This window comes from Mirounga angustirostris, unplaced genomic scaffold (assembly GCF_029215605.1).
Source record: "Mirounga angustirostris isolate CCGP_5_RB_7025 unplaced genomic scaffold, mMirAng1.0.hap1 SCAF_5, whole genome shotgun sequence".
NCBI lineage: Eukaryota > Metazoa > Chordata > Mammalia > Carnivora > Phocidae > Mirounga > Mirounga angustirostris.
Window position 1 is genome coordinate 7,705,848 of NW_026991713.1, and position 24,090 is coordinate 7,729,937.

Consider the following 24,090-nt stretch of genomic DNA (forward strand, 5'->3'; position numbering starts at 1 on the left):
CTAAAGGATGAATTAAGTTTCTTTGCAAAGGCAAAAAAAAAAAAAAAGGGTCATTCAGAAGCTCTAGGATAGGTACACAAGCTAGTGCAAATTAATGACTTTGGTTAGAAACCATTTTATTACCAATTTCTCCCCGAAGTAACTGTAACAAAAAGCACTTACTGGAAGTCATTCCTGGTTGTGGCTGCCCCATATTGGGCCCTGGATTCATAGAAACTGGCACCATGCCTGCAGCACTAGGCAGCATGTTTTGTTTCTGTAGTCTAGTCCTTCGTTTTTCTTCTAGTTCTTTCTGGATCTTATAGATCTTCTCAGCTAGCAGGTGGTAGTATTCCGCCTTTTTGAATGTTGGAAATAAAACAAAGATAAGGAAAAAAGAGTAACTACCATTAGGTAACAGAAAAAATGAACAAAGAACAGATATTAGCTTCATTTAAAGAGGTAAGCAGAAACCCAAAGGGGGAAAATCTAATCTATTTTATTTTTTAAAGTTTTTATTTAAAGGCAGATGCTTTATAAGTTAACATACAGTATAATATTAGTTTTAGGTGTACAATACAGTTACTCAACACTTGATACACCACCAGGTACTTATCATGACAAGTGCACTTCTGAATCCCCCTCACTTGTTTCCCTCATCCCCCACCCCCTGTCTGATAACCACCATCTAATCTACTTTCTTAGATCATTCCAGATGTGAATTCGTGTTTGAAATCATCATGTGAAAAGCAGCTTAATTATGAACCTATATAGTAAAGCATGACCTCTCAAAAGTAGGTTTACAAAATACATGCTGGCAATTTGCAGCACGGGATGAATATGCTGTATTTTGAAAAACTGCCAATTTAAAGAACAAAGTTCAGATAATGAAGAGAAACGAATACTTGAGATGAAAATACTAAGCAGCTGATTCACCATATTCTAGTGAAAATAGCACAGAGCTGGTAACAGCTCAACCACTTTTTAAGTTGACAGAAGGACAACCCAGATAAAGTGCCACACGAGTACACTGTATTATTAAGAGGAAAAATGTAAGATTCTTGATGACATACACTTAAAGAAAATTGCTTTGTTATCTTGACTGTGCACAATGAGAATAAGACAGGATAGCTAAAGGGTAGCCTCTAAAGTACACTATTACTTGTACATGTTACAAAGAAGAATAAACAACTAGAACAGGTCCACTTCTGACTTTAAATAGGAAAACAGATGCTCACTCGATTATTTGCAGATTCATACATGTCCCCTTCCACTTTCCGGGCGTATGCAACTAAGTTTTCCATCCGTCTGTCTTTTAAAGCAGCAGGATCCGGAGTAGGAAATATGGCTTGAACACTAGGAAAAGAAAATTCTACCACTATTATATCATGTCAACTTTTCATTCTCATCACAGAAATATACAGTACTTTAAACTTTTTCCTGATTAGTGCTTTCTCATTTTCATACAATGTGCACATTAAGTGAAATAAAAAGGGGTGGGACATACTCAAATATTAAATAATACTGACCCAAATGACATTGTCTCTGTGGTAAACAAAAGGCTTCCCCGATCAGAATATAAGAAATGACACCGCAAAAATCCCCGCTGGTCCCTGTCACTCTAACATAGAGTAAAAAAATTATACCAAGCTATTTGCATAAAGGAAGTGAGGAAACCTGACCTTTGTCATAGTGTCAAGATCCAACTGCCTTCAGATCCTTCTATTCTCAATTTATTCAGCTTAACGAAACCTAACGGGGTGCCTGGATGACTCAGCATCCGACTCTTGATTTCAGCTCAGGTCATGATCTCAGGGACATGGGATCGAGCCCTGCGTCAGGCTCCACACAGTGAGCATGGAAGCTGCTTAAGGATTTTCTCTCTCCCCCTCTCGCTCAATAAATAAGTAAAAAAACCCTAATAATCACTACAAAAATCTTACAAGATAAAAAACATGAAGTGGGAGGGGCAGAGATGCATGATGATTCTGCCCAATTCAATGTCTTTTACTTTCTAACAATTCCCTACAAAATGCTTGGCACTAGTGTTCCTGAAGATTTGACAAATACATTTCCATTTTCTATTTAGATATCTCATGTTCAGTTGTGCAGGATTCGGAAAAACCAGATGGATAAGAAATAAATGGAAGTTTAGAAGAATATTTAAGTTGGTAAAAAATTCACAAGCATATAATATACTTTTAATGTCAAGTCAGATGATCAATCCCAAATGATCTATTATCTGTCACGAGATAACGGTTGTTAAACAATTTGAATGTCACAAAGTAAGTTTGTTTTGGTTGTTCTTTTTAAATTCATTTTATTAAAATCTTAGGAGTTTCCTCCTTGTTGTCAAATTCCACTTCTAGTGCCATCATTTTTGAATTCCTAAATGAAACTTAAATATACTTAGTAGGCTTATGTAAGATAAAATTAAGTTTAGATAAAAGATAGGCCACACGGTTCTAAACCAATAAAAAATAGGGATGGAATGAAGGAGACCCTTCTATTAAGTGGAAGGGAAATGAAAAAGATTGCTTTCTCGGAGAAAAAAATGCTGGACATCATTCACAGCACAAGCTCTGTAATGAGTGAGGTCCAAGCTCTACTTTTATGATATTGGGCACATTACACTTTACTGCTCTCTATCCCTCCCCTTCTTTCATCTGACAAGACGCTTCTTTAAATAAGCTGAATGCCTGGCATATATCAACTCCACAACAAACAGTGCAGAGATATCTCACAAATCACTGACATGCATTTTTGGAGGGCCAGAAGACAATAGGGCGGCCACCACTCAACATCTTAAGAGCGTTATTAGGGATATTTACCACTACCATATTCTAATGCACTGAGACATGGTTTTTCTTCTAAAATTTGAGTTTTGCAAAGGCAGTGACACAAATAATTTTTAGCTAATATATTGAAAACGGTCACTAGGTAGAATAGTTTATACACTGTTAAAGCTGAAAGACTTCTACGAATGGTGGTGGAAAAGCTGAGAAGCAGAGAACAGGAAGCAAGAAAGCTACAGGAGCAGAAGCATTAGCATCAAGAGCCAGGCTACAGAAAAATCAATACTCCTCCTCTGTGGTTAAGTGTCTGGCAGATTGGAAGCATGTTGACATGGTAACTCTTTATGAATAAGACATGCCCAGTCTTTATGAATAAGACATACAGTTTGTGAACAAGATGATTTCGAAGATCCTGAGTAATATCTTCATGCCATTGTTTCCGAATTCCAGTATTGGATGGTTGAGCTGCTGTTGGCATAGGACCCAGGGAGGCCACACTGGCATTTTCACTCATCATTGGACTTTAAAAAGGAATTATGAAATAGTTTTAGTGAAGAAGGTAGGAGAAAGAAGATTTCATTTAGAGTTAACAGTGATGACTACAATGGGCCTAACACACTATGACAAGTCTATTTACATAAAGAAATCTGAGAGAAATAGTGTATATGTGTTTGTACTTGTGTGAGGCAGAGTTAACCCACAATACTTCATCCTCTGGAGGAGAGGATGAAGTCTTAGGTTTAGAAGATTAAGTGTTATGTTGTAAAACTAAACTGTTACTCTGACACAACTTATCCCAGGAATCCACTGGGTAATGGATTAATTCTTACCTCTGGGCTAACTCATATTTTAAGTAGCTGCATACTTGCAACCTCTTACTATATGGAGGGAAGGTACGGGTTACCCCGGATAATTGATAACAGTTTCAAGTAAGATTGTAGAAAACCAAAAGCATGGACTCAAATATAATATTTGCCTTCATTCATCAAGGATAGCTTCAAATCAAAGAAACAAAAAAACTCAAATAAGGAATTCTAACAAGTGTTTAAAACATGACATAGGGAACACACTGAGAAAAAACTTACTTTTGAGAATTTATGGCTGAATGCAACATTGAGTCAGAAAGAAGATTCGACGTTTGAACCCCTACACCTCCATTTACTCCCATAGGACTAGCACCTAGGACAAAACAAACAAAAGGAATATTTTAAATACCATAGCAAAAAGAAAGAACAAAAGAATAGCTATAAAAGTACTAGAAGAACATATCACAGGAAATTTTTGTGCTTTCAAAGACCCAAAACCCAGAAGCCGTTAAGGACAACATTTAGAAACTTGAGTAATAAAATAACCACCACGAGCAAAGAGATAAATGACAAACCAGGGGAAAAAACAAAACAAAGAAAACACTAGGGCTATTTACCAATGCTGACAAAAAAATCTGTGCACACTCTTTGACTTAGTATTTCTACTTCTGATATTTTGTCTTATAGGTTTACTCATATATGTATGGACAGACACTGCCTACAATGATGTCAAAAGGAGCAAAAAAAACAGAACCAAAACAGTTTAGGTGACATAACTATATATGCATATATTTTCGTAAGGATAAGGACGTAAGTGTGATGATCCCTGGAGAGGGGGGAATGAAATCTTAATCCGAAAGACGGTGTTTTGGTTAAACATTTGAATACTCCTTCAAACTGGCTGGAATAGCTCTATGTGCATAATTACCTCCTCAATTAGCAATTTTAATGAATAGTCTATTTCTTTAAAAACAAAAGCTAACAGCAATATTCACATTAAACCAGATTTTCATGTGGTTAAAAAATTTTTTTCTTTAAATACACAATTCTATTAATATACCTCAAGGTATGTTAAACACAAGGAAAAAAAAGAAACTTCCGACTATAATGCAAGTAACTGGTGAGATCTGTAAACAACATTAAATGAAAAAAAAAAAATGCTGGTGCTTTCCTTCACCATGTTTCCTAAATATTTAGGTAGAAATTTGCTTCTAACAACATCAGCCCAGCTCTGAAATGTAGTTGCTGGAAGTGGTCTTTTTAAAACAGAATTGTATTGTTCCTAATTCTGTATTTGTCAATGTAAACACTACATGTGGAAATACTCCTTTTTAGAGAAATTAGGTACCCATCACATTGATTTGCTTTATTGCTGGCAACAGCATGAAGGGGTAAAAGAAAAAGTGATAACACTCCACCAATTTGCTTACTGTCTTCTGATGGCACATGAAAACATAGCAAAACATTCTCTATGAAGTCCCCAGGTCCATTTAATATTCGGCACTGACTCCAAGTTATGGCTCAATCATAACTTGAGAAGGAATACCTTATATAGGTTAATATTTAAGATCCTAAGAGGGGGGTTAAAAAAAAATTCCAAGAGCGAACATTCACTTGAGAATACAAAAATGAAGTCAAACAATACTGGCACTGCCTGAGATTAAGTTAGAAGGTGGGGATGGGAAGGGAATCGCAACACCTAAAAATCATCAAGAATATATATATATATTTTATATATATATATTTTTAATTTATTTATTTGACAGAGAGACAGCAAGAGAGGGAACACAAGCAGGGGGAGTGGGAGAGGGAGAAGCAGGCTTCCTGCAGAGCAGGGAGCCCGATGCGGGGCTCGATCCCAGGACCCTGGGATCATGACCTGAGCCGAAGGGAGACGCTTAACCGACTGAGCCACCCAGGCGCCCCATCAAGAATATATTTTTGTTGGGGTACCTGTGTAGCTCAGTTAAGAGTCCGATTTTTTTGTTGTTGTTGTTAAGATTTATCTGACAGAGAGAGAGAGAGAGAGAAAGGGCGCTTGTGTGCACACACAAGCAAAGGAAACAGCAGAGGGAGAGGGAGAAGCAGGCTCCCCGCTGAGCAGGGAGCCAAGGACAAAGGCTGGCCAAGGACGCAGGCTGATCCTAGGACCCAGGCTGATCCTAGGACCCAGGCTGATCCTAGGACCCTGAAATCATGACTGGAGCCCAGTGCAGATGTAAGCGTAACTGAGCCACCCAGCACCCCCTGCATCTGACTCTTGATATTGGCTCAGGTCATGATTTCAGGGCAGTGAGATTTAGCTCCATACCGGGCATGGAGCCTGCTTAAGATTCTCTCTCCCCCTCTCCCTTTCTTTGTCCCTCCTTCCCCTCTAAAAATAAAAAAAGAATGTATTTTTGTTTTCTAAGCCCTAGGAGAAACCCCATACTAACCTTTATAAAGTAAGGGAACTCAGCAGGGACTGTAAGAATGTGGTCAAATATGGTCAAGGAAGTCTTATATAAAAAAGCTCTAATTTAGGGCTCCAGAAGGGTTTCTACCTTTTGGCTACAGAATCTCTATAACTTGATATATGTTAACAGAGATCTTGTAGTTTTGTCTGCTTAATTGCTTCCTTGCCCATCCAAACCAGAGATGTTTCAAAGTAAGGGCCATGCCCCTTTCTTAATTTTTTTTCCAGCACATAGCACATTTGAATGAATGCTGTTTCTCATTTACTCAAATGTCCCCGTCAATCAAAGGTACCTGAAATTTATAATTGATTCCAGCATTACAGCCAGTTCTGCCACAGGGGGAGACACATCTGGAGTCCCAAGTTGTTCTGGTGAATGTGTCTGCTTAAAAGCACTAGTATAAAGGTTTGCTTAAGTGCTTCATCCTACCCAGTACTATACACCTCAGGGAAAGATGCTATGACATAGACCCATTAAACACAAATACTACCTTTTCTAAAAATCCAACAGCCTCGGAACATACACTAGCACTTGTATCTGACAAATAGGTGAGACAGAAGGCCTTTAGAAAGAGTACAAAACAAAACCCAGGAGTTCTTAACAGAAATAGTTCTAGAATTTCCATAAAATAGCCGAAAGGTAGCTAACCAATAATTTGAAGGTCAGTAATAAAGAGAATAGGGATACTATAAAGGCCAGTTAAAGGCAAATAAAGAGTCCCAAAACATTTTTATGCTGAGATTATTAAAATCTGAACATACACACCATTATACATGACATATTTGTACCAAGAATGTTTAATCTGGATCTAACTACAAGGAAACAATCAGACTAATCCAAATTATAGGACAATCTACAGTGTTCATCAAAAGTCAATGTGTGATGAATAAAGAGAGGGGAGATGACTTCTAGATTAAGAGAAACAAATGGCACATAACAAACTGAATGGAAAAAACCCCAAATGACTTCGGGGGACAACTGGAGAAATTAAAATATAGACTGTACATTAGAAGACATTATTAACTAATGTTAAATTCTGTAGGCATGATAATGGTGTTGTGGCCATGGAGAAGAATCTCTGATTAGGAAACACATGTTGAAACAGCAGTCAAATGTCAGGACAGCTCAAGAACACACAAAAATAAAGCAAATTTGGCAAAAAATGCTGAGAATAAAGAAATCTAGGTAAAAGGTATGTATATGGTCTTTACTGGAGTATTACAACTTTTAGGTAGGTTTTGAAAACTCCAAACTAAAATTTAGAAGAAAAATATGTATTCATATAGGGGAAAGAAACATGTAAATACTACCTTTACCTTAAATCTGCAAGAATTATGAAGAACCTAGAGCATTTTTTTTAACTTTTAAAAAAAATATTCTATTTATTTGACAGAGAGAGAGATAGCGAGAGCAGGAACACAAGCAGGGGGAATGGGAGAGGGAGAAGCAGGCTCCCCGCTGAGCAGGGAGCCCGATGCGGGGCTCGATCCCAGGACCCTGGGATCATGACCTGAGCTGAAGGCGACGCTTAACAGCTGAGCCACCCAGGCCCCCCGAACCTAGAGTATTTTACACTGCTATAAAGGAGGATACAAAAAATGTTTTTATGTCTCAAATTTCCTGACCAAGTTTTCCCCTGGATTTCTGATTATATATCCAACCTGCCCTCTTGTCAAGAGTCCCCAACAATACTTTAGGGTTAAAATAATATGGGTAAGACCTGATAGCACTAACCACTTGGGAGTCCGATCTTGGAAAAACACAAAAGATAAACATTTTAGGTTGCTGAGCAAATGGAAATATACTCAAGTAAACTGCTTTTGTTTACAAATGCCATAAAAATCCTACACTGTTGGAGGATACAACATAGTCCCATTTGTGGATACAGTCTACTATATCAGGTTCAAACCTAGTGTCCTAAAATAAAAACCATTAGTGAAAGAAAACAGAAGTGAAAAGAGTCTGGTTTAGTATTTCAAAATCATGAGATATGAAAAAAATACAGTTAACACTAATTTTGAGTATTGAACTGTGTATTTCTTTACTCTTTCTGATAATATGGCTCTAAGCTAAGGCCAAGATGCAACTCCAGAGTCATTATTTCTGATCATCAAAATCATTATATTCCTAGTAAAATCCATTATAAAACTCTAAAAATAGAAGCTTGAAAGGATCACTTTAAGTACCCCCCAAAAATCAATTTATAGTAATCCTTACTCCAAACATTACTCAGAAGCATGAAGTTTAGATTAAAACTAATAAATTGCTGGGGTGCCTGGGTGGCGCAGCTGGTTAAGCATCCAACTCTTGGTTTTGCCTCAGGTTATGATCTCAGGGTTGTGAGACTGAGCCCCACAATGGGCTCCACAGTGAGTGCAGAGTCTGCTTAAGATCTTCCCTTCCTGGGGCACCTGAGTGGCTCAGTCGTTAAGTGTCTGCCTTCGGCTCAGGTCATGATCCCAGGGTCCTGGGATCGAGCCCCACGTCGGGCTCCCTGCTCGGCAGGAAGCCTGCTTCTCCCCCTCCCACTCCCCCTGCTTGTGTTCCCTCTCTCGCTGTGTCTCTCTCTGTCAGATAAATAAATAAAATCTTAAAAAAAAAAAAAAAAGATTTCCCCCTCCTCTCCCTCTGCTCCCCCTCCCCCAAATGAATAAATAAATCTTTAAAACAACACAACTAATTAATTGGTTAAGATTTTGGTGTGAAGTGAAAAAGAGGTCACATGTTCATAATATGCAATAAAATATTTTCTTAACCCTCTTAAGGACTGCAGAGAGGGGCGCCTGTGTGGCTTAGTCAGTTAAGTGTCCGACTCTTGACTTCAGCTCAGGTCATAATCTCAGGATCGTGAGATTAAGCTCCACATAAGGCTCCAGGTGTGGAGCCTTCCTGAGATTCTCTCCCCCCTTCTCTCTCAAAAAAGAAAAAGAAGAGTGTGGAGAAAATTACATGCCCCAGTCAGGGGGATTTCATTTTGAGATACATTTCTTTTGTCTAAGTTTTACAGAACTTATAAAAAAAAAAATGAAAAGACAGGGGGCATCCTTCAACATAAACACACAGGATTAATTACTTTTAAAAGGGCTTTGGTATAGGGCGGCTCAGTTGGTTAAGCAACTGCCTTCGGCTCGGGTCATGATCCTGGAGTCCCGAGATCGAGTCCCGCATCAGGCTCCCTGCTCGGCAGGGAGTCTGCTTCGTCCTCTGACCCTATCCCCTCTCATGTGTTCTCTCTCTCTCATTCTCTCTCTCTCAAATAAATAAATAAAATCTTTAAAAAAAGGGGGGGGGCTTTGGTATAAAAGAATAACACTTCAGGGGCGCCTGGGTGGCTCAGTCGTTAAGCATCTGCCTTCGGCTTGAGTCATGATCCCAGCAGGGTCCTGGGATCGAGCCCCGCATCGGGCTCCCTGCTCAGTGGGAAGCCTGCTTCTCCCTCTCCCACTCCGCCTGCTTGTGTTCCCTCTCTCACTGTGTCTCTGTCAAATAAATAAAATCTTTAAAAAAATAAAAAAGAAGTAACACTTCATATATAAGCCTTTGCCCATCTGGCTTGGGCCTGATGAATAGAAACCATGAGGATGTAACATGCCAAAAAGAAGAGTTTGTTTTCACACTAGTTTTTAAGATGAAATTGAACACAATGAAATAAATGAGGTATTCTAGAAGTTTTGGCTCATGGTGATTATTACTGATAAGGCACCATTAACTAAACTAAGAAGAAATAGATGAAAACTTGATTAATCTTCAATCTTCAAGACACTGAGAAAAGGGGAAAAGAAATCTCAAGAAGCTAACTTTCAAATGATTTTGTGGCTATATGCAAACATACATACATAGATGATACAAGAGGAGACAAAAAGAACAAAACTAGGAATTAAACACAGAAAATTTGAAAAATTAATGGGAAATAACCAATTACAAAAATGAAAATCCAGGCCAGGCACAGTTAGACAACAGCACTGGGTTGAGATCCTAAAACTCAAGAGGAGTTTGCGTAACACTTCGGGTAACATGGGAAGAAAGAAGAAAAAAGCAATCTTAAGTAAAAAAAGGATGAAGAGGGGTGAAATGAAGTCCCCAGATCTCTATTTCTGACCCCTTTCATGTATTTGAAACACAAGAGTTTGAAAACTAGCCTGAAAAGGCAGGATTAGCTCTTCATCCCGGTTTCTGGTCTAGTTTTTTAAACTCCTCACTCAATAATTATTTAACAAGTTTGCACTGCCCATGAAGGAATGATGTACATTTCGTTAAGTTAAAAAGCACAAAAATCGACAAGATTACATTTTTGTAAGAGCAGTATGCCCAATTTTGTTCCTCATTTGGAACTGAACAATAATAGGCAGAAACTAAAGCTTACTATAAATATTAACCTAAGGAAGACAATGGACTTCATAGGAAAAAACACGGTGGATCATACAGAACCAGACTTTTTTTTTTTTTTTTTTTAAGATTTATTTAAGGAGACAGCACAAGTGAGAGGGGCAGAGGGATAGGGAGAAAGAATCTCAAACAGACTCCGCACTGAGCGCAGAGCTTGACTGTGGGGCTTGATCCCAGGACCCTGAGATCATGACCTGAGCCGAAACCAAGAGTTGGATGCTTAAATGACTGTGCCACCCAGACGCCCCCAGACTGTTTTCTAGTTACAGAAGAACTCATCACCAAGGACAATTTTAGAATAAAGAGGCAAGGTATTAAAAGTCACTGACTCACCAGTGGACCTACTTATTTATTTAAACAAAATTGCTTAGGTGTTCAACTTCTTAACAGCAAAGGGATACAATCTAAATGCAAATCTCCTTTACTTCACTACACAATTAGAGGAAAAGAAAAATATGCCCCAAATTAGGATACTAGAACACTGCTCATTCTTCCCCTTCCTTCTCAGTCATATCATAGGAAGAAGTTAAGTAAACACATACATTCAATAAGCTATTTCAAAAGGCACACTACTTTAGCAATAATACGGGAATCTGTATTAATAACCACATTCATTTCTACACACCTCAAACCAAAATATAACAATTTCCTTTCCTGTTTGTTTTTTTTTTTTTTTTTAAGATTTTTATTTATTTGAAAGAGAGACAGAAAGCGACAGAGATAGCAAGAAAGATCATGAGCAGGGAGGACAGAGAGAAGCAGGCTCCCCACTGTGCAGGGAGCCCGACGCATGACTTGATCCCCAACCCTGGGATCATGACCTGAGCCAAAGGCAGACGCTTAACCAACTGAGTCACCCAGGGGCCCCCACAACAATTTCTTTGTGTGGTTTAAGATGGGGGAGACGAGGGGGAAGGAAACCTAAATGTCTATGTGTAAAAGACTGTTCTTTTATAAAATGAACTACTCTTCAACCATTAAAAAGGATACATGGGTATATAAAATGAAAGATGTCCTGAATTGTGTTAAAGAAATAGTTTGTTATAGAGTAACACACAAGACCACATTTCTAGAAATACAAATTCACATATGCATGAAAGAATTAAGAAAGATATAAATCACTAGCAGTTGCCTCTGGTATACTGACTGTGATGAGACTTTTCTACTACAATCTTTAAAAAATTACTTCAAGAATTAATCACATGGGACACCTGGGTGGCTCAGTCGGTTTTAAGTATCTGCCTTTGGCTCAGGTCATGATCCCAGGGTCCTGGGATGGAGCCCCACACTGGGCTCCCTGCTGCTTCTCCCTCTCCCTCTGCTGCTCCCCCCTGGCTTGTGCTCTCTCTCTGACAAATAAATGAAGACTTAAAAAAAAAAACCTTAAAAGAAATCATGTAACAAAAAAAATTAAGAGTGGGGACAGACACACACACACTTAGACTAAAATAAACTAAGGAGGTAATTCTGCATATTACATGGCATTTAGATATATAACCAACATCACATCTGTCACCAGAGAGGACACAAACTTACTCATGTTGCTCATGGGTCGCATGCCTTGGGGAGATTGCCCAGACTGCTGATTCTGCTGGTTCTTTGCTTGCACCTGGGGCTGCGTCGGCATTTGATTTACTTGATAGGGCAGCCCAAGAGCTGCATACGCCCTTTCTATAGAGCTGGGATCAATCTGACTAACAGTGCTTAGGCTGGGGGTAGACTGTTGACCCACCCCTAGAGAGCTAGTATTTCCAAGTCCAACTGGTGCTCCAGTCAGAATTGCTAGAGAAGACAAAAAAAAAAGGGATTATAATGTTAAAGATGTAAGAAAAGTAGACCAACCCATCATGAATTTAAAAGACACCAAATTAGTTATGTGATTATGAAACATCTCAGTACATGCACCTTGTTTCTCATTATTTCCTTAAAAAAATGTCTAGATGCAGAACTGAATGGTCAAAAGAGGGTCACTGGCATGAGAGGCTTTTGATCCAGAATACCCAAAAGCCTCCCTTCCCTACAGGCTGTATCAGTGTTCCCACCAACAGTGTATGAATGACTCAGAGCCACACAATTACCAACACCAGAGAGCATCATTTCTGCCAATGTGATGTGAGACAAATAGCACCTTATTTCATTTCTTAATTTAATAGTGAATTTTTTGGTATGTCCTCCTCCCTCTATTAAACTATTTCCTTATCCCAATTTTCTCCTGGGTTGTTTATGACTTCTTCTTTATTTTATGGTACTTAATTCCTTCTTCACATGCTATACATATATTTCTAAATTTATCTTTTCAGCCCTAAATGCTTAATGTTTTGTTTCTAGAGAGGAGGTGTGGTAGCTGCACTTAAATCTTTCTACTTTTGTCTTTCTCTAAGAAAAGCTCCTCAACATCCCAAGCTTCTAAAAATAATCTCAAACTTTTTTCCTTTCTCTTTAGTTTCAAATTATCTCTATTAGACCACAAGTATAAAAGAGTAACTTGCCCAATGTCACTGTCTTCAGTTTTCACAAATGTAAAAATGAAGTATAAATTCACCATTTTTAAACAATGACTATTAACAGTTTCTAGATCTTACTTTAGGTAATAAGCAGATCAATTCTAATCTCATTAATATGAAGTTAACAGGACTGGAAACAACCTAGTAGGATAGCACAAGGAAGACACAGAACTTCACAAAATCAAGAAGTACTCTAAATCCCACCAAACTGCATGTGGTAAGAGTCTAAGAATATTTTCGGTATAAAAGCTTCAAAAGATTTAACCACTTACACTGTTGGTTTCTCTTATCTCCAGCATTTTTAAGGGGGAGACACACAGGACAATCATGCCTTGTACAATTCTTCCAGTGTGAAATGATTTGTCGAGAAGAAGCACAGTGTGCCACTAAAAAGAAGAAAAATAATTTTTTCAAATGCAGCTTATACTTTTTTATATTAGTATCAGCTAACTTACTGATCACTTAACAAGTGCTACAAATGTTAACTCACTTCATCTTCCTAACATCCCTACAGGGTATTAGCACTCACATTTTATAGTTGAGAAAACAGGCAAAACCTGCTTAACCAATTTGCATAAAGTCAGAGTACTCAAAGTGGGATTCAAACTTAAGCAACCTCCAGAGCCCATATTTTCCACCAAGATGTGCAATCTACTTTATAAAAACAGATTTCTAGGGGCACCTGGGTGACTCAGTCGTTAAGCGTCTGCCTTCGGCTCAGGTCATGATCCCAGGGTCCTGGGATCGAGCCCCGTATCGGGCTTCCCGCGAAGCGGGAAGCCTGCTTCTCCCTCTCCCACTCCCCCTGCTTGTGTTTCCTCTCTCGCTGTGTCTCTCTGTCAAATAAATAAATAAAAATCTTAAAAAAAAAAACACAAAAAAAAACCCAAACAGATTTCTAATGACTCCATAAATATACAAAATGCATTAAGCTGGGTAACACTGTTTTAGTATTTGCCTATCTGATAGTTAGCAAATCCTCAATAATATTTAAAGTATGCTATGCTGGGGCAAATCAAAGTCAATAAGGATCACCACAAAAGAGATATCCTTTAAAATTTCTACCATATCCCTGGATACTGACAAAATGATACTGAATTTTATCACATCCTAATATGGAGTTAAGACATTATCAGTAAAGGAGTTTCAAAATAGAGTAGATCACATTTTCTCTTGGACTCTAAATGTTAATTGCTAACCACAGAAACCCTTTGAGCCCACTCACCTTGGCAGGACTTGCCTGACTGGCAGTGTGTCATGTGGTTTAGGACGTTCTTCATTGTGCGACAGTGGGGAAGGTTGCACTGCCTCACTTCCCCATTAGCCTGCTCCCGGCGCTGGCACTTGTGAGCATGCAAAAGGAGAACAAGCTGCTGCTGGATGAGCTTGCGCTTCTCTGGATCAGCTGTATGCGCTCCAGAACCCATCCCTTGGGCTACTGGAGTCACAAGGCCTGGCTGCTGGACCTGTGGGGCCTGCTGTTGACCCTAAGGGAAAAAAACAACAGATACATTTAACGTTGAAAATATCTAGGTCTATAGGTGTGTTGCAGTGTGCTCTTTAATAAATATAGACCTAGACATTTTCAATTAAAACCTTTAAGGACAGGGGCGCCTGGGTGGCTCAGTCGTTAAGCGTCTGCCTTCAGCTCAGGTCATGATCCCGGGGTCCTGGGATCGAGCCCCGCATAAAGCTCCCTGCTCGGCAGGAAACCTGCTTCTCCCTCTCCCACTCCCCCTGCTTGTGTTCTCTCTCTCGCTGTCTCTCTGTCAAATAAATAAATAAAAAATCTTAAAAAAAAAAAAAAAACCTTTAAGGACAGTCTACCATGTGCCACAGGTGAGTCCAAGGTAAATAAACAATGGTTCCTACCATCAAGAAGCTCAATAAGAAAACAAAGTTACATTACTAAGTAATACAGTCAAAATATATATAGTATGCAAAGCAAAAAAAAAAAAAGCATGATAAGCTGGGCTGGGAGAGGAAAAGGCAAGGAGTCTGTAGTAAGGAGAATGTTCAAATCAGGTTTTGAGACACAGTAATCATAAAGACCTCCCTGGGAGACCCAGCACTGCCTTTCAGGTGGGTGAAAAATTAATTTTTGTAACTACGAAGCCCCCCTTTTCCCCTAGTGAAAAAAGTAAACATTTCTGGGGACAGAGATGCCCTGTTTTATTCATTTTTATATCTCTAGTACTTAAAGTATCTGAAATACAGGCAATTCAGTGAATATATGACACAAAGCAAAAAATAAAAATAAAAAATCTGAAAGAGAAGTAGCATTTCTACAGGACAATTTTTTCCAAAGGTGAACAGGGACTACTTAACAAATTTACAACTAGAAATTGTTTTACTTTAGAAAAATAGCAAGCAGCAGCTCTTTCTGCCTATGGGTCTTTCTCCCCGTGCTTTAATTCCCTTTTGCACCGAAAAAAGAAAGAAAAATAGCAATGTTAGAAGCTTTGGAGATTCCCAAAACAAAAATCACTGTTTAAAACAATGTGTAACGGGACGCCTGGGTGGCTCAATCGGTTAAGCAACTGCCTTCGGCTCAGGTCATGATCCTGGCATCCCAGGATTGAGTCCCCTTCAGGCTCCCTGCTCAGTGGGGAGTCTGCTTCTCCCTCTGACCCTCCCCGCTCTCGTGCTCTCTCAAATAAATAATAAAAAAATAAAATCTTTAAATAAATGAATAAATAAATAAATAAATAAAAATAAAACAATGTGTAACTTTGAGGGAGGTTACTCTTGTATGGCAATATCAGATACAAATCAGTAAATACGGTCATTGAGAGTTGGAATCCTTTGCCACAGAGTCCTTCCGAGGAGAAAGGTTCTACTTTCCTATTCCATAGAAATGCTAACAAGCAGAAGATATGTAGTACAGCAGGCCACAAAATTTTTGTTGTAGAAGCCCCACTTGCTCCCATTTGGCCAAGCACCCTTACTGAACAATACTGTAAGAAACAAAAACCCATGGGAAATGGAAGGAAGGCACAAGCCTCCTCAATCATGGGGTCCATCCATTACCTCCTAGTGTGTATAGCAGACAGCATGAAAGTTTAACACAGTTCTTTTGTCAAAATGCCAGTTTAAAGACAAATCTGTAGACCGATTACTACCCACCATGTTGGGCATTCCTCCACCAGGAACTGCCTTTTTGTCCATTGCAAATGGAGATAAGTTATTTGGTAGTACAGACTTTGTCTGAATCTGGAGACCAAGGCCACCAGCTCCAATCTGCTGTCCAGAATTCTGAGTGTATGGTGAACCATAAGGATTAGGGTTGTTCATCATTCCCATCTAAGAATAAAAACAGACAAGAAATTAAATCTTATTCCCTGCATTAACAGAACATTACTATTCCTTTTCCACTTCCTAATTTATAAAGAATTTTAAAAGTAGTTCTCTGTTGTTATAAACAGACTATAGAAGTATGTTCATGAAAATACTCATATGTTTTCAAAGATTAAGATTTATGGGGGGGCGCCTAGGTAGCTCAGTCGGTTAAGCATCTGCCTTAGGCTCAGGTCGTGATCCTGGGGCCCTGGGATCACGCACTGAGTTGGGCTCCCTGCTTAGCTGGGAGTCTGCTTCTCCCTCTTGCCCCTCCCCGCCAACTTGTGCACACTCTCTTGTGCTTTCTCTTGCTCACTCACTCTCTCAAATAAATAAAATCTTTAAAAAAGAAATTATTAAAAAAAAATTAAGATTTAAGGGCTTCAGCTCAGGCAGAGTAAATTTACAGGGCTATTTTCTGTAAATATCTGAGATAAATGTGTTTTAGAAAAACTTATAAGCATCTTCACTAAGCTGTATCTACAAATCAAGGTTTGCCATTCATCTTCGCTTGAATGAAGTAGATGCATTTTTATTTAATGTACAAAATACGGCTTAATAAATTCAACTCAATAAATGACCTAATCCCTAAATATGTTAGAGTGTGTGGATTTGAATGCTTAGTCCAGCATTTTGTTCACATAAAAGGTAGAAAACATAATTTAGGGAATATGTCCTTTTTCATTTAGGGATATGGCAGCACAGTGATTTTAAAACTTTTGAAATCTGAATCCCTTAGATAGAACATGCAAACTTCAGAGTCCACATCATTCCTTGAAATCTTAAACCTAGCCGCTTTATTCATTAAATTACCTGCTTGGCTCCTAAAGTAATCTGAGTTTCTCTGTAACCCGTATATATTTTATTTTTTTTAAAGATTTATTTATTTATTTATTTGAGACAGAGAGAATGAGAGACAGAGAGCACATGAGAGGGGGGAGGGTCAGAGGCAGAAGCAGGCTCCCTGCTGAGCAGGGAGCCCGATGTGGGACTCGATCCCGGGACTCCAGGATCATGACCTGAGCCGAAGGCAGTCGCTTAACCAACTGAGCCACCCAGGCGCCCTAACCCGTATATATTTTAAAAAGTAGACTTTTGTCTGTATTTACGACAGTCTGGAGTGATCATATTGTATAGTTATTAATTTAAAGAACAGAGTATTTATTCAGAAGCCAAATGTTTTACTGATAGCAATGATGCAACTTACAATCCTATTCTTCCATAGAGGAACCCACCAGTAGTCAAACACCACCTACTAAAAACATACAGCAAAGCTCTCAGAATAGAAACTAAGGAGACTAGTACTACTACCCAATTAAAAGGAGTCATACTAGATTTCTATTCTTCTTAGCCAGATCCAATTCTATCAGAGGGGCCTTCAAATTCTACCTCTAAATACACACACACACACACACACACCCTAAAACTGTCCCCAGTCCGCTGTCACTGTCTTAATTCAAGCCCCTCATCACAGCTTGTGTAGACTGTGTCCAACAGGTTTTCTTGCCTTCTGTCTCTTCTATTTTCTACCCAGAGCCTTCATGATGTTCATCAGGCCTATCTATCCATGGTATCCTACTATAGCCTGTACCCATTAACTTGCAAATCTGAGGAGCAACTTGTTTCTTAAATCTCTAGCATTTGCCTTAAAGATTTTCCTTTTCCCTATTACTAGGCTGTGGCATACCCTCCCTTCCTATTTGCTTCCTGAACGATAACCTGTAAAGGAAATAAAATACTTAGTTCACAAAGAGGCAATCCAATTTTCATTTTTTGTTGCTTACTTAGTTGGTACAACCTAATTAAGAAGCAGCTACAGATTCTACTCATCCTCTAAGATACATTTCAAAAGTTACCATCTCTGTGAAGCATCTATTGTTCTAGACCGCTAAAGAGTTTTTTCTACCCTAATAAATGTGCATTTATAATACAACACAGGTGATAAAATGCATGCCTCTTTTATCCCCCCAGACCACACATATTAAGGGTAAGAACCTTAGTTCACTTATCTTTGTAGCCCCAATGCCCTAATCCTAATCGACAAAAGAGCCCGTTGACTCAGGAAAACAAAAATATAAGTCATACACACATAAACCTCTGTAAATAAAACTGTTCTTTAAATCATATGCAGTATCTATACTCTGAGTACATATACTCTGAGATTTTTTAGGAATATGATGTTTATCAGTTTAAAGGTTTGCCTGTAATGAAAAATTAAAGAACATTTACAGTTTCCAAATGAGATAACTAAGGGAATAAGCCTGAGGGAAGTGGCAAGGTTTGGGGGAAAGCATACAAGAATGGGGTAGCCTGAACAGGAAGCATCCAGAGTGAAAAGCTAACTGCTTCAGTCTCCAGTAACTGTAATTCCCTGAGTGAATCTGGCCAAAAGATTAGAGAGACTACCAAATACAGAAACAGGCTTAAACGCCATGTTCAGGTTTCTTTTGGTAGTTTCAAGTGCGGCTGCCAAGTGCTGTTCCTCCATATGCTTTTAAAGTACCAATATTTGTATGAATATAGTTCTAATAATACATGAGCCTACATGTGGGGGAGTTACAGTTCACTGGACTGTGTTTCCTACTAGCACAGAAATTCATGACAGACATAAAATGAAAGCTCTTCTAACAAAGAATCTGCAGGACAGACCACAAAAGACCAAAAGACAATAAATTAAGCTTTTAGGAGTCCACTATTTACGAAAATAAAACACAGGAATTTGTAAGCTGCCTTGATGTCTCTTGATAAGCATAATATCTCTACTCAAATATATCACAGTAGAATCTGGTCCTTCACATTTGTTCACATAGACACTGCCTTACCTGCTTACAACAACTGGGTTTCAACCAGTTCCTGACATTGCTTGTTTTCCCAATTACAATGCATTACCTAGAAACTCCAAAGTGGACCATGGTCTCAAATATACAGACTGCACCGACTGCTGGTCTGTCAGCAGTAATTCATTCCTGACACTTCTGGTCCCTCTGACCAACCAAGACTCTCAGGCTTTTGGCTTTTCTGTCTTCCTCAGAGTTCTGCTGCCAGTGTTAGACAGAATACAACCAATCTCCCCATCTCCCATCCCTATCCTTTCGATCTTGCTAACTTCCAGTACCCCACCAAATAAAACAGGAAGGGAATATACTGGACTTAATGTCTGCTGCACTGTAGTTCCTAATTTGATCTTGTTCCCCTTCTCTTTATCTCACGTGATCCTGATGTCCAACTCCCCACCACCTACCTGCATCACAAGGGTACAGATAACCACCTAAACGGAAAAGGCAGAGGACCAGGAGACCAGGAAGCCACAATAGTTCTAGGCAACTAAAACAAAAAACACCTGAGGGGACTCTCTCTTCTTTTTTTTAAAAAATCTGACATCTGGGTGGCTCAGTCTGTTAAGCGTCTGCCTTCAGCTCAGGTCATGATCCCAGAGTCCTGGGAGGGAGCCCTGCGTGGGGGGAGGGAGGGGGTGTCCCTGGCTCAGCTCTCCCTCTGCCCCTCCCTCATTCTCTCTCTCTCAAATAAATGAATCCTTAAAAAAAAAAAATCTGACTCTACAGGTTTTTTCTAAGTTTTCAATATATTAAAAGCAGAAACTCATGGAGCACAGGAACTCGAAAAACACCCGACAGTGGCAATAATTGGCAAATATATAGGAAAAATAAAAGTAGTACCTCAAATATTAAGAAAATAATTGTTTGGGAATATTTAGCACAGAGAAAAAAAATCCCTTAATAATATTTGCAGGCACCACAGTAACTCAAACCAATACCATGCATGTGACTCCAAGATTCATCAAATAATAAAAACAAAATTAAACTACAATCAGACATTTCCTACTACCTACTGGATTTAATAAATGCCCATGTTATGTAACATGTTACGCTACTTTATGTAAATCCGTATCTACGTTAGATGCCAGACACTACGTTAATAACTGAGGGTACAATGATAAACAAGGAAGACGAGGGATCTCTTAGAACCTACAGCAAATCCTAAACATTACTTTTCAGACTCGTTCCCATTACTCCTATACCAATGCCTTAGTTTAGCAGGCCTCATCACCCCACTGGGACTATCCCTCAAACTTTTTTTTTTTTTTTTAAGATTTTATTTATTTATTTGAGAGAGAGAATGAGATAGAGAGCATGAGAGGGGGGAGGGTCAGAGAGAGAAGCACCAGCCAGGTGCCCCAGATTACAGCATTTATAATTAGTCTTTCTCTCAACATGGATTCTCCCTCCTTTCTTTACACTTAATACCTGTGGTCCCAACTGGTCCTTCCTATCTGCTTCACTCCTGGCCGATCCAAGTTCTAAAACAGATCAATCACTGCTCTTATACTTTAAAATTTTATAGGTTAAATACTCTTTAACATCATATGCCAAAGACCATCACTACTGATGTTAATTTTAAGAGAAGAACTCCAAAAATTTTATTACTGTTCCTACCTTCTCAAAAAAATTTTTAAATGAGAAAAAGAAAGAAGGAAAAGAGGGTGCCTGGGTGGCTCAGTTGGTTGGGCGACTGCCTTCGGCTCAGGTCATGATCCTGGAGTCCCCGGATCGAGTCCCGCATCGGGCTCCCTGCTCGGCGGGGAGTCTGCTTCTCCCTCTGACCCTCCCCCCTCTCATGTGCTCTCTCTCATTCTCTCTCAAATAAATAAATAAAATCTTTAAAAAAAAAAAAAAAGAAAGAAGGAAAAGGGAATTATTCCTAAGGCCAATATTCATTTAAATGAAGAGGTTTTTGTTTTTGTTTTTTTAATATCAATTTCAGGGGCGCCTGGGTGGCTTAGTCATTAGCGTCTGCCTTTGGCTCAGGTCATGATCCCAGGGTCCTGGGATCAAGCCCCACATCGGGCTCCCTGCTCAGCAGAAAGCTTGATTCTCCCTCTCCCACTCCCCCTGCTTGTGTTCCCTCTCTCACTGCCAAATAAATAATAAATAAATAAATAAATAATGAATAAATAAATAAATAATCATCAGTCACAATTCATACAAAATTTGGATATCAATCTATCCACATGCCAAGTAACACACAATTCTTCACAACATGTGAGGTAACCAGAGTCAGAGGAAAGGAGGGTTAGGATTTGTCATCCCCCAGATCTAGGACTACAGAATAAGAACTAAAAAGTAATACATAAAGATCCTCCAAGACAGGGTGACTGGCGGCACCTGGGTGGCTCGGTCAGTTAAGTGTCTGCCTTTGGCTCAGGTTACGATCCTGGGGTCCTTGGGTGGAGCCCCGGTTTGGGCTCCCTGCTCAGAGGGGAGTCCACTTTTTCTCCCTCTGCCCCTTACCCTGGCTTGTGCTCTCTAAAGTAAATTTTAAAAATCTTAAAAAAAAAAAAAAAAAAAAAAAGATGGGGCACCTGGGTGGCTCAGTCGGTTGTGTCTGACTCTTGATTTTGGCTCAGGTCATGACCTTGCAACTCATAGGATTGAGCCCCATATCCGGCTCTGTGCTCAGTGTGGAGTCGGCTTGGGATTCTCTCCCTTCCCGTCTGCCCCTCCTCTTTTGCTCTCAAATAAATAAATAAATAAAATCTTAAAAACAAAAGGATGCTCCAAGACTGTGAAAGGTCCAGCGATCACTAAGACTGAATTATAGAAAACAGGCAAGGTTCCTGCTCTTACAGGTCCTAGTCTAGCAATGATCACCCCTATATAAGATTACAAGTAAGTGAGGAGGGACTGTTGCTGTAAGAAACAAAAGCGTTGTATGTTTTTAGCTGTTGTCTTATCAATATATGAATAATAATAGAATGACATTATACTATAGTGATAAACAACATGCACTTTTTTTTTTTTAAGATTTTTAATTTATTTTTATTTGACACAGAGACAGAGATAGTGAGAGAGCGAGCATAAGCAGGGGGAGCGGCAGGCAGGGGGAGAGGGAGAAGCAGACTTCCCGCTGAGCAGGGAGCCCAATGCCGGGCTCAATCCCAGGATCCTGAGATCATGACCCTGAGCCGAAGGCAGACGCTTAACCAACTGAGCCACCCAGGCGCCCCAAACAACATGCACTTTCAATTCAGAAAGACAAGAGTTCTCTGTAAATACCCATTCCCTGACTCTGTTCCCTCACCTGTACAATGGGAATAAAACCATAGGGTTGAAAGTAGAATTAATGGCTCTAACACATATTAAACCTATTAACATTCAGTAGCTCCTTAACTTTTGGAGCCTAACACTAATTTAGGTACAATTATACTGATGTTGTTATTTAATAGTATTCCCGATCTTATCTCTTTAATCCTAACAAGCTTTCATGAAACAGATTTTTTTATTCCTTTAAAAAAAATTTTTATTTATTTAAGTGAGCGAGAGAGAGGAAGAGAGAGCGTGTGCGCACATGAGCAGGGGGAGAGGCAGAGGGAGAAGCAGACTCCCCGCTGAGCAGGGAGCGCCAATGTGGGGCTCGATCCCAGGACCCTGAGATCATGACCTGGGCCGAAGGCAGATGCTTAACTGACTGAGCCCACCAGGCGTCCCTAGCTTTTTTTTTTTTTTAATTCTAAGGGCGGGGGGATCCCTCCAGAATATTAATGAACACTTCCTTAATAAAAAGTCCTTAATTCCAAAGAAAGTTACTCTTCCACCAAATGTATAGAATATTAATCCACTGAAGTCTCTACTAGCGGGCATGCCCATATCCTCCAGCCAATAGCTGTTCATGTGGTAGGTCGTTTATCTCGTTAGAGCCAAGAGCTACGCCTCTAGAAGGTTACAGCTTAACTTCCGTGATCTAGATTTGATTTCTCCCCCTCCCCCATAAGTTTTAAGAATATCACAAAATGGGAACTACAATAATACTGAACACTTGCTACCACTACTATTACTACTCTACAAGTCCTTACTATATACCACTCACAAAGAGTTTACTTCTATTAATTACTTAGTTCCCCAATAATCCCACGAGGTAGGTTACACCCACTTTTACTATTTCCATTCTACAGGTGGGAAAACTGAGGTATAGCAAGCAAGTTGTCCAAGGTAATATAGCTACTATGTGAGTGACTGAGTTCATTTTTAACCCAGGCAGTAAAGCTCCACAGTCCATACCATTAACTACGATGATTAACTTCATCTCTTTCCTCATACATAAAGAGCAGCTATTAGGGAAAGGATTTTCAAAAATGTTTATTTCTTTTGTCACCAGCATTTTTAAGGAGGCAGACAGAATATTTTGCGACGTTGTTGGAGAGTGAAACAATTTAACCAAGAAGCTTGGCAATATGCAGCTGAAGAGGACGACGACTATGGTAACAGCCCAGATGCTAACCCAGGTAGCAGGATTCCAAATTGGCACTATTCTGCCCTTCTCTGTACTCTCCTGAACTAATCAGTCAGAAGTAACTTTAAGACATAAAACATTTTGTCTTTATGTTAACTCTAAAATCAAAGACTAGATTAAAAGAGGATATGATCCAAGTTTTTCCCCATTAACCACTGTTAGGCTTTGGAAGAATGTTCTAAGTAGTAATGTCACAACCTGCGTGCACACTCTGAACCATAGATTCACCCACAAAAAAGAACTGTGTACAAAAGCCACTGCCATTTGCCAAGAAGGTTCAAATCTTCAAGTCTCACTGAAAACTTCCTTAATTCCTGATTCTTAAATATCATTAGAACTCTTTAAGAATTTTGGAAGAAATGTAATGAATATAATTAGCTCTTAGAGGTAATTTTAGGACCTGGTCCCATGGAACAATTTTAACACCTTGACTTGAATTTATTTTAATCTTCAATAGGAAAATACGGAAGGTTTTTTTCCTGTTATAAAGGGAAAACTCATTTTATAAAAGTACTTA

At 39.2% G+C, this 24,090-nt stretch overlaps 1 protein-coding gene across 2 annotated transcripts in view; it reads right to left on the reverse strand.

The window, feature by feature from the left end:
• The window catches only part of EP300 (E1A binding protein p300), an 84,613-nt gene that overhangs the window by 37,778 nt on the left and 22,745 nt on the right, over positions 1-24,090 (reverse strand). For both annotated transcript variants that reach the window (XM_064590566.1, XM_045872462.3), the window contains exons 3-10: positions 16,053-16,229; positions 14,152-14,413; positions 13,199-13,312; positions 11,959-12,204; positions 3,860-3,953; positions 3,158-3,295; positions 1,218-1,335; positions 163-337 (exon numbers count right to left, since the gene is read on the reverse strand). In XM_064590566.1, the coding sequence (XP_064446636.1) occupies positions 163-337; positions 1,218-1,335; positions 3,158-3,295; positions 3,860-3,953; positions 11,959-12,204; positions 13,199-13,312; positions 14,152-14,413; positions 16,053-16,229 (1,324 nt within the window). The remainder of the gene's footprint in view (positions 1-162; positions 338-1,217; positions 1,336-3,157; positions 3,296-3,859; positions 3,954-11,958; positions 12,205-13,198; positions 13,313-14,151; positions 14,414-16,052; positions 16,230-24,090) is intronic.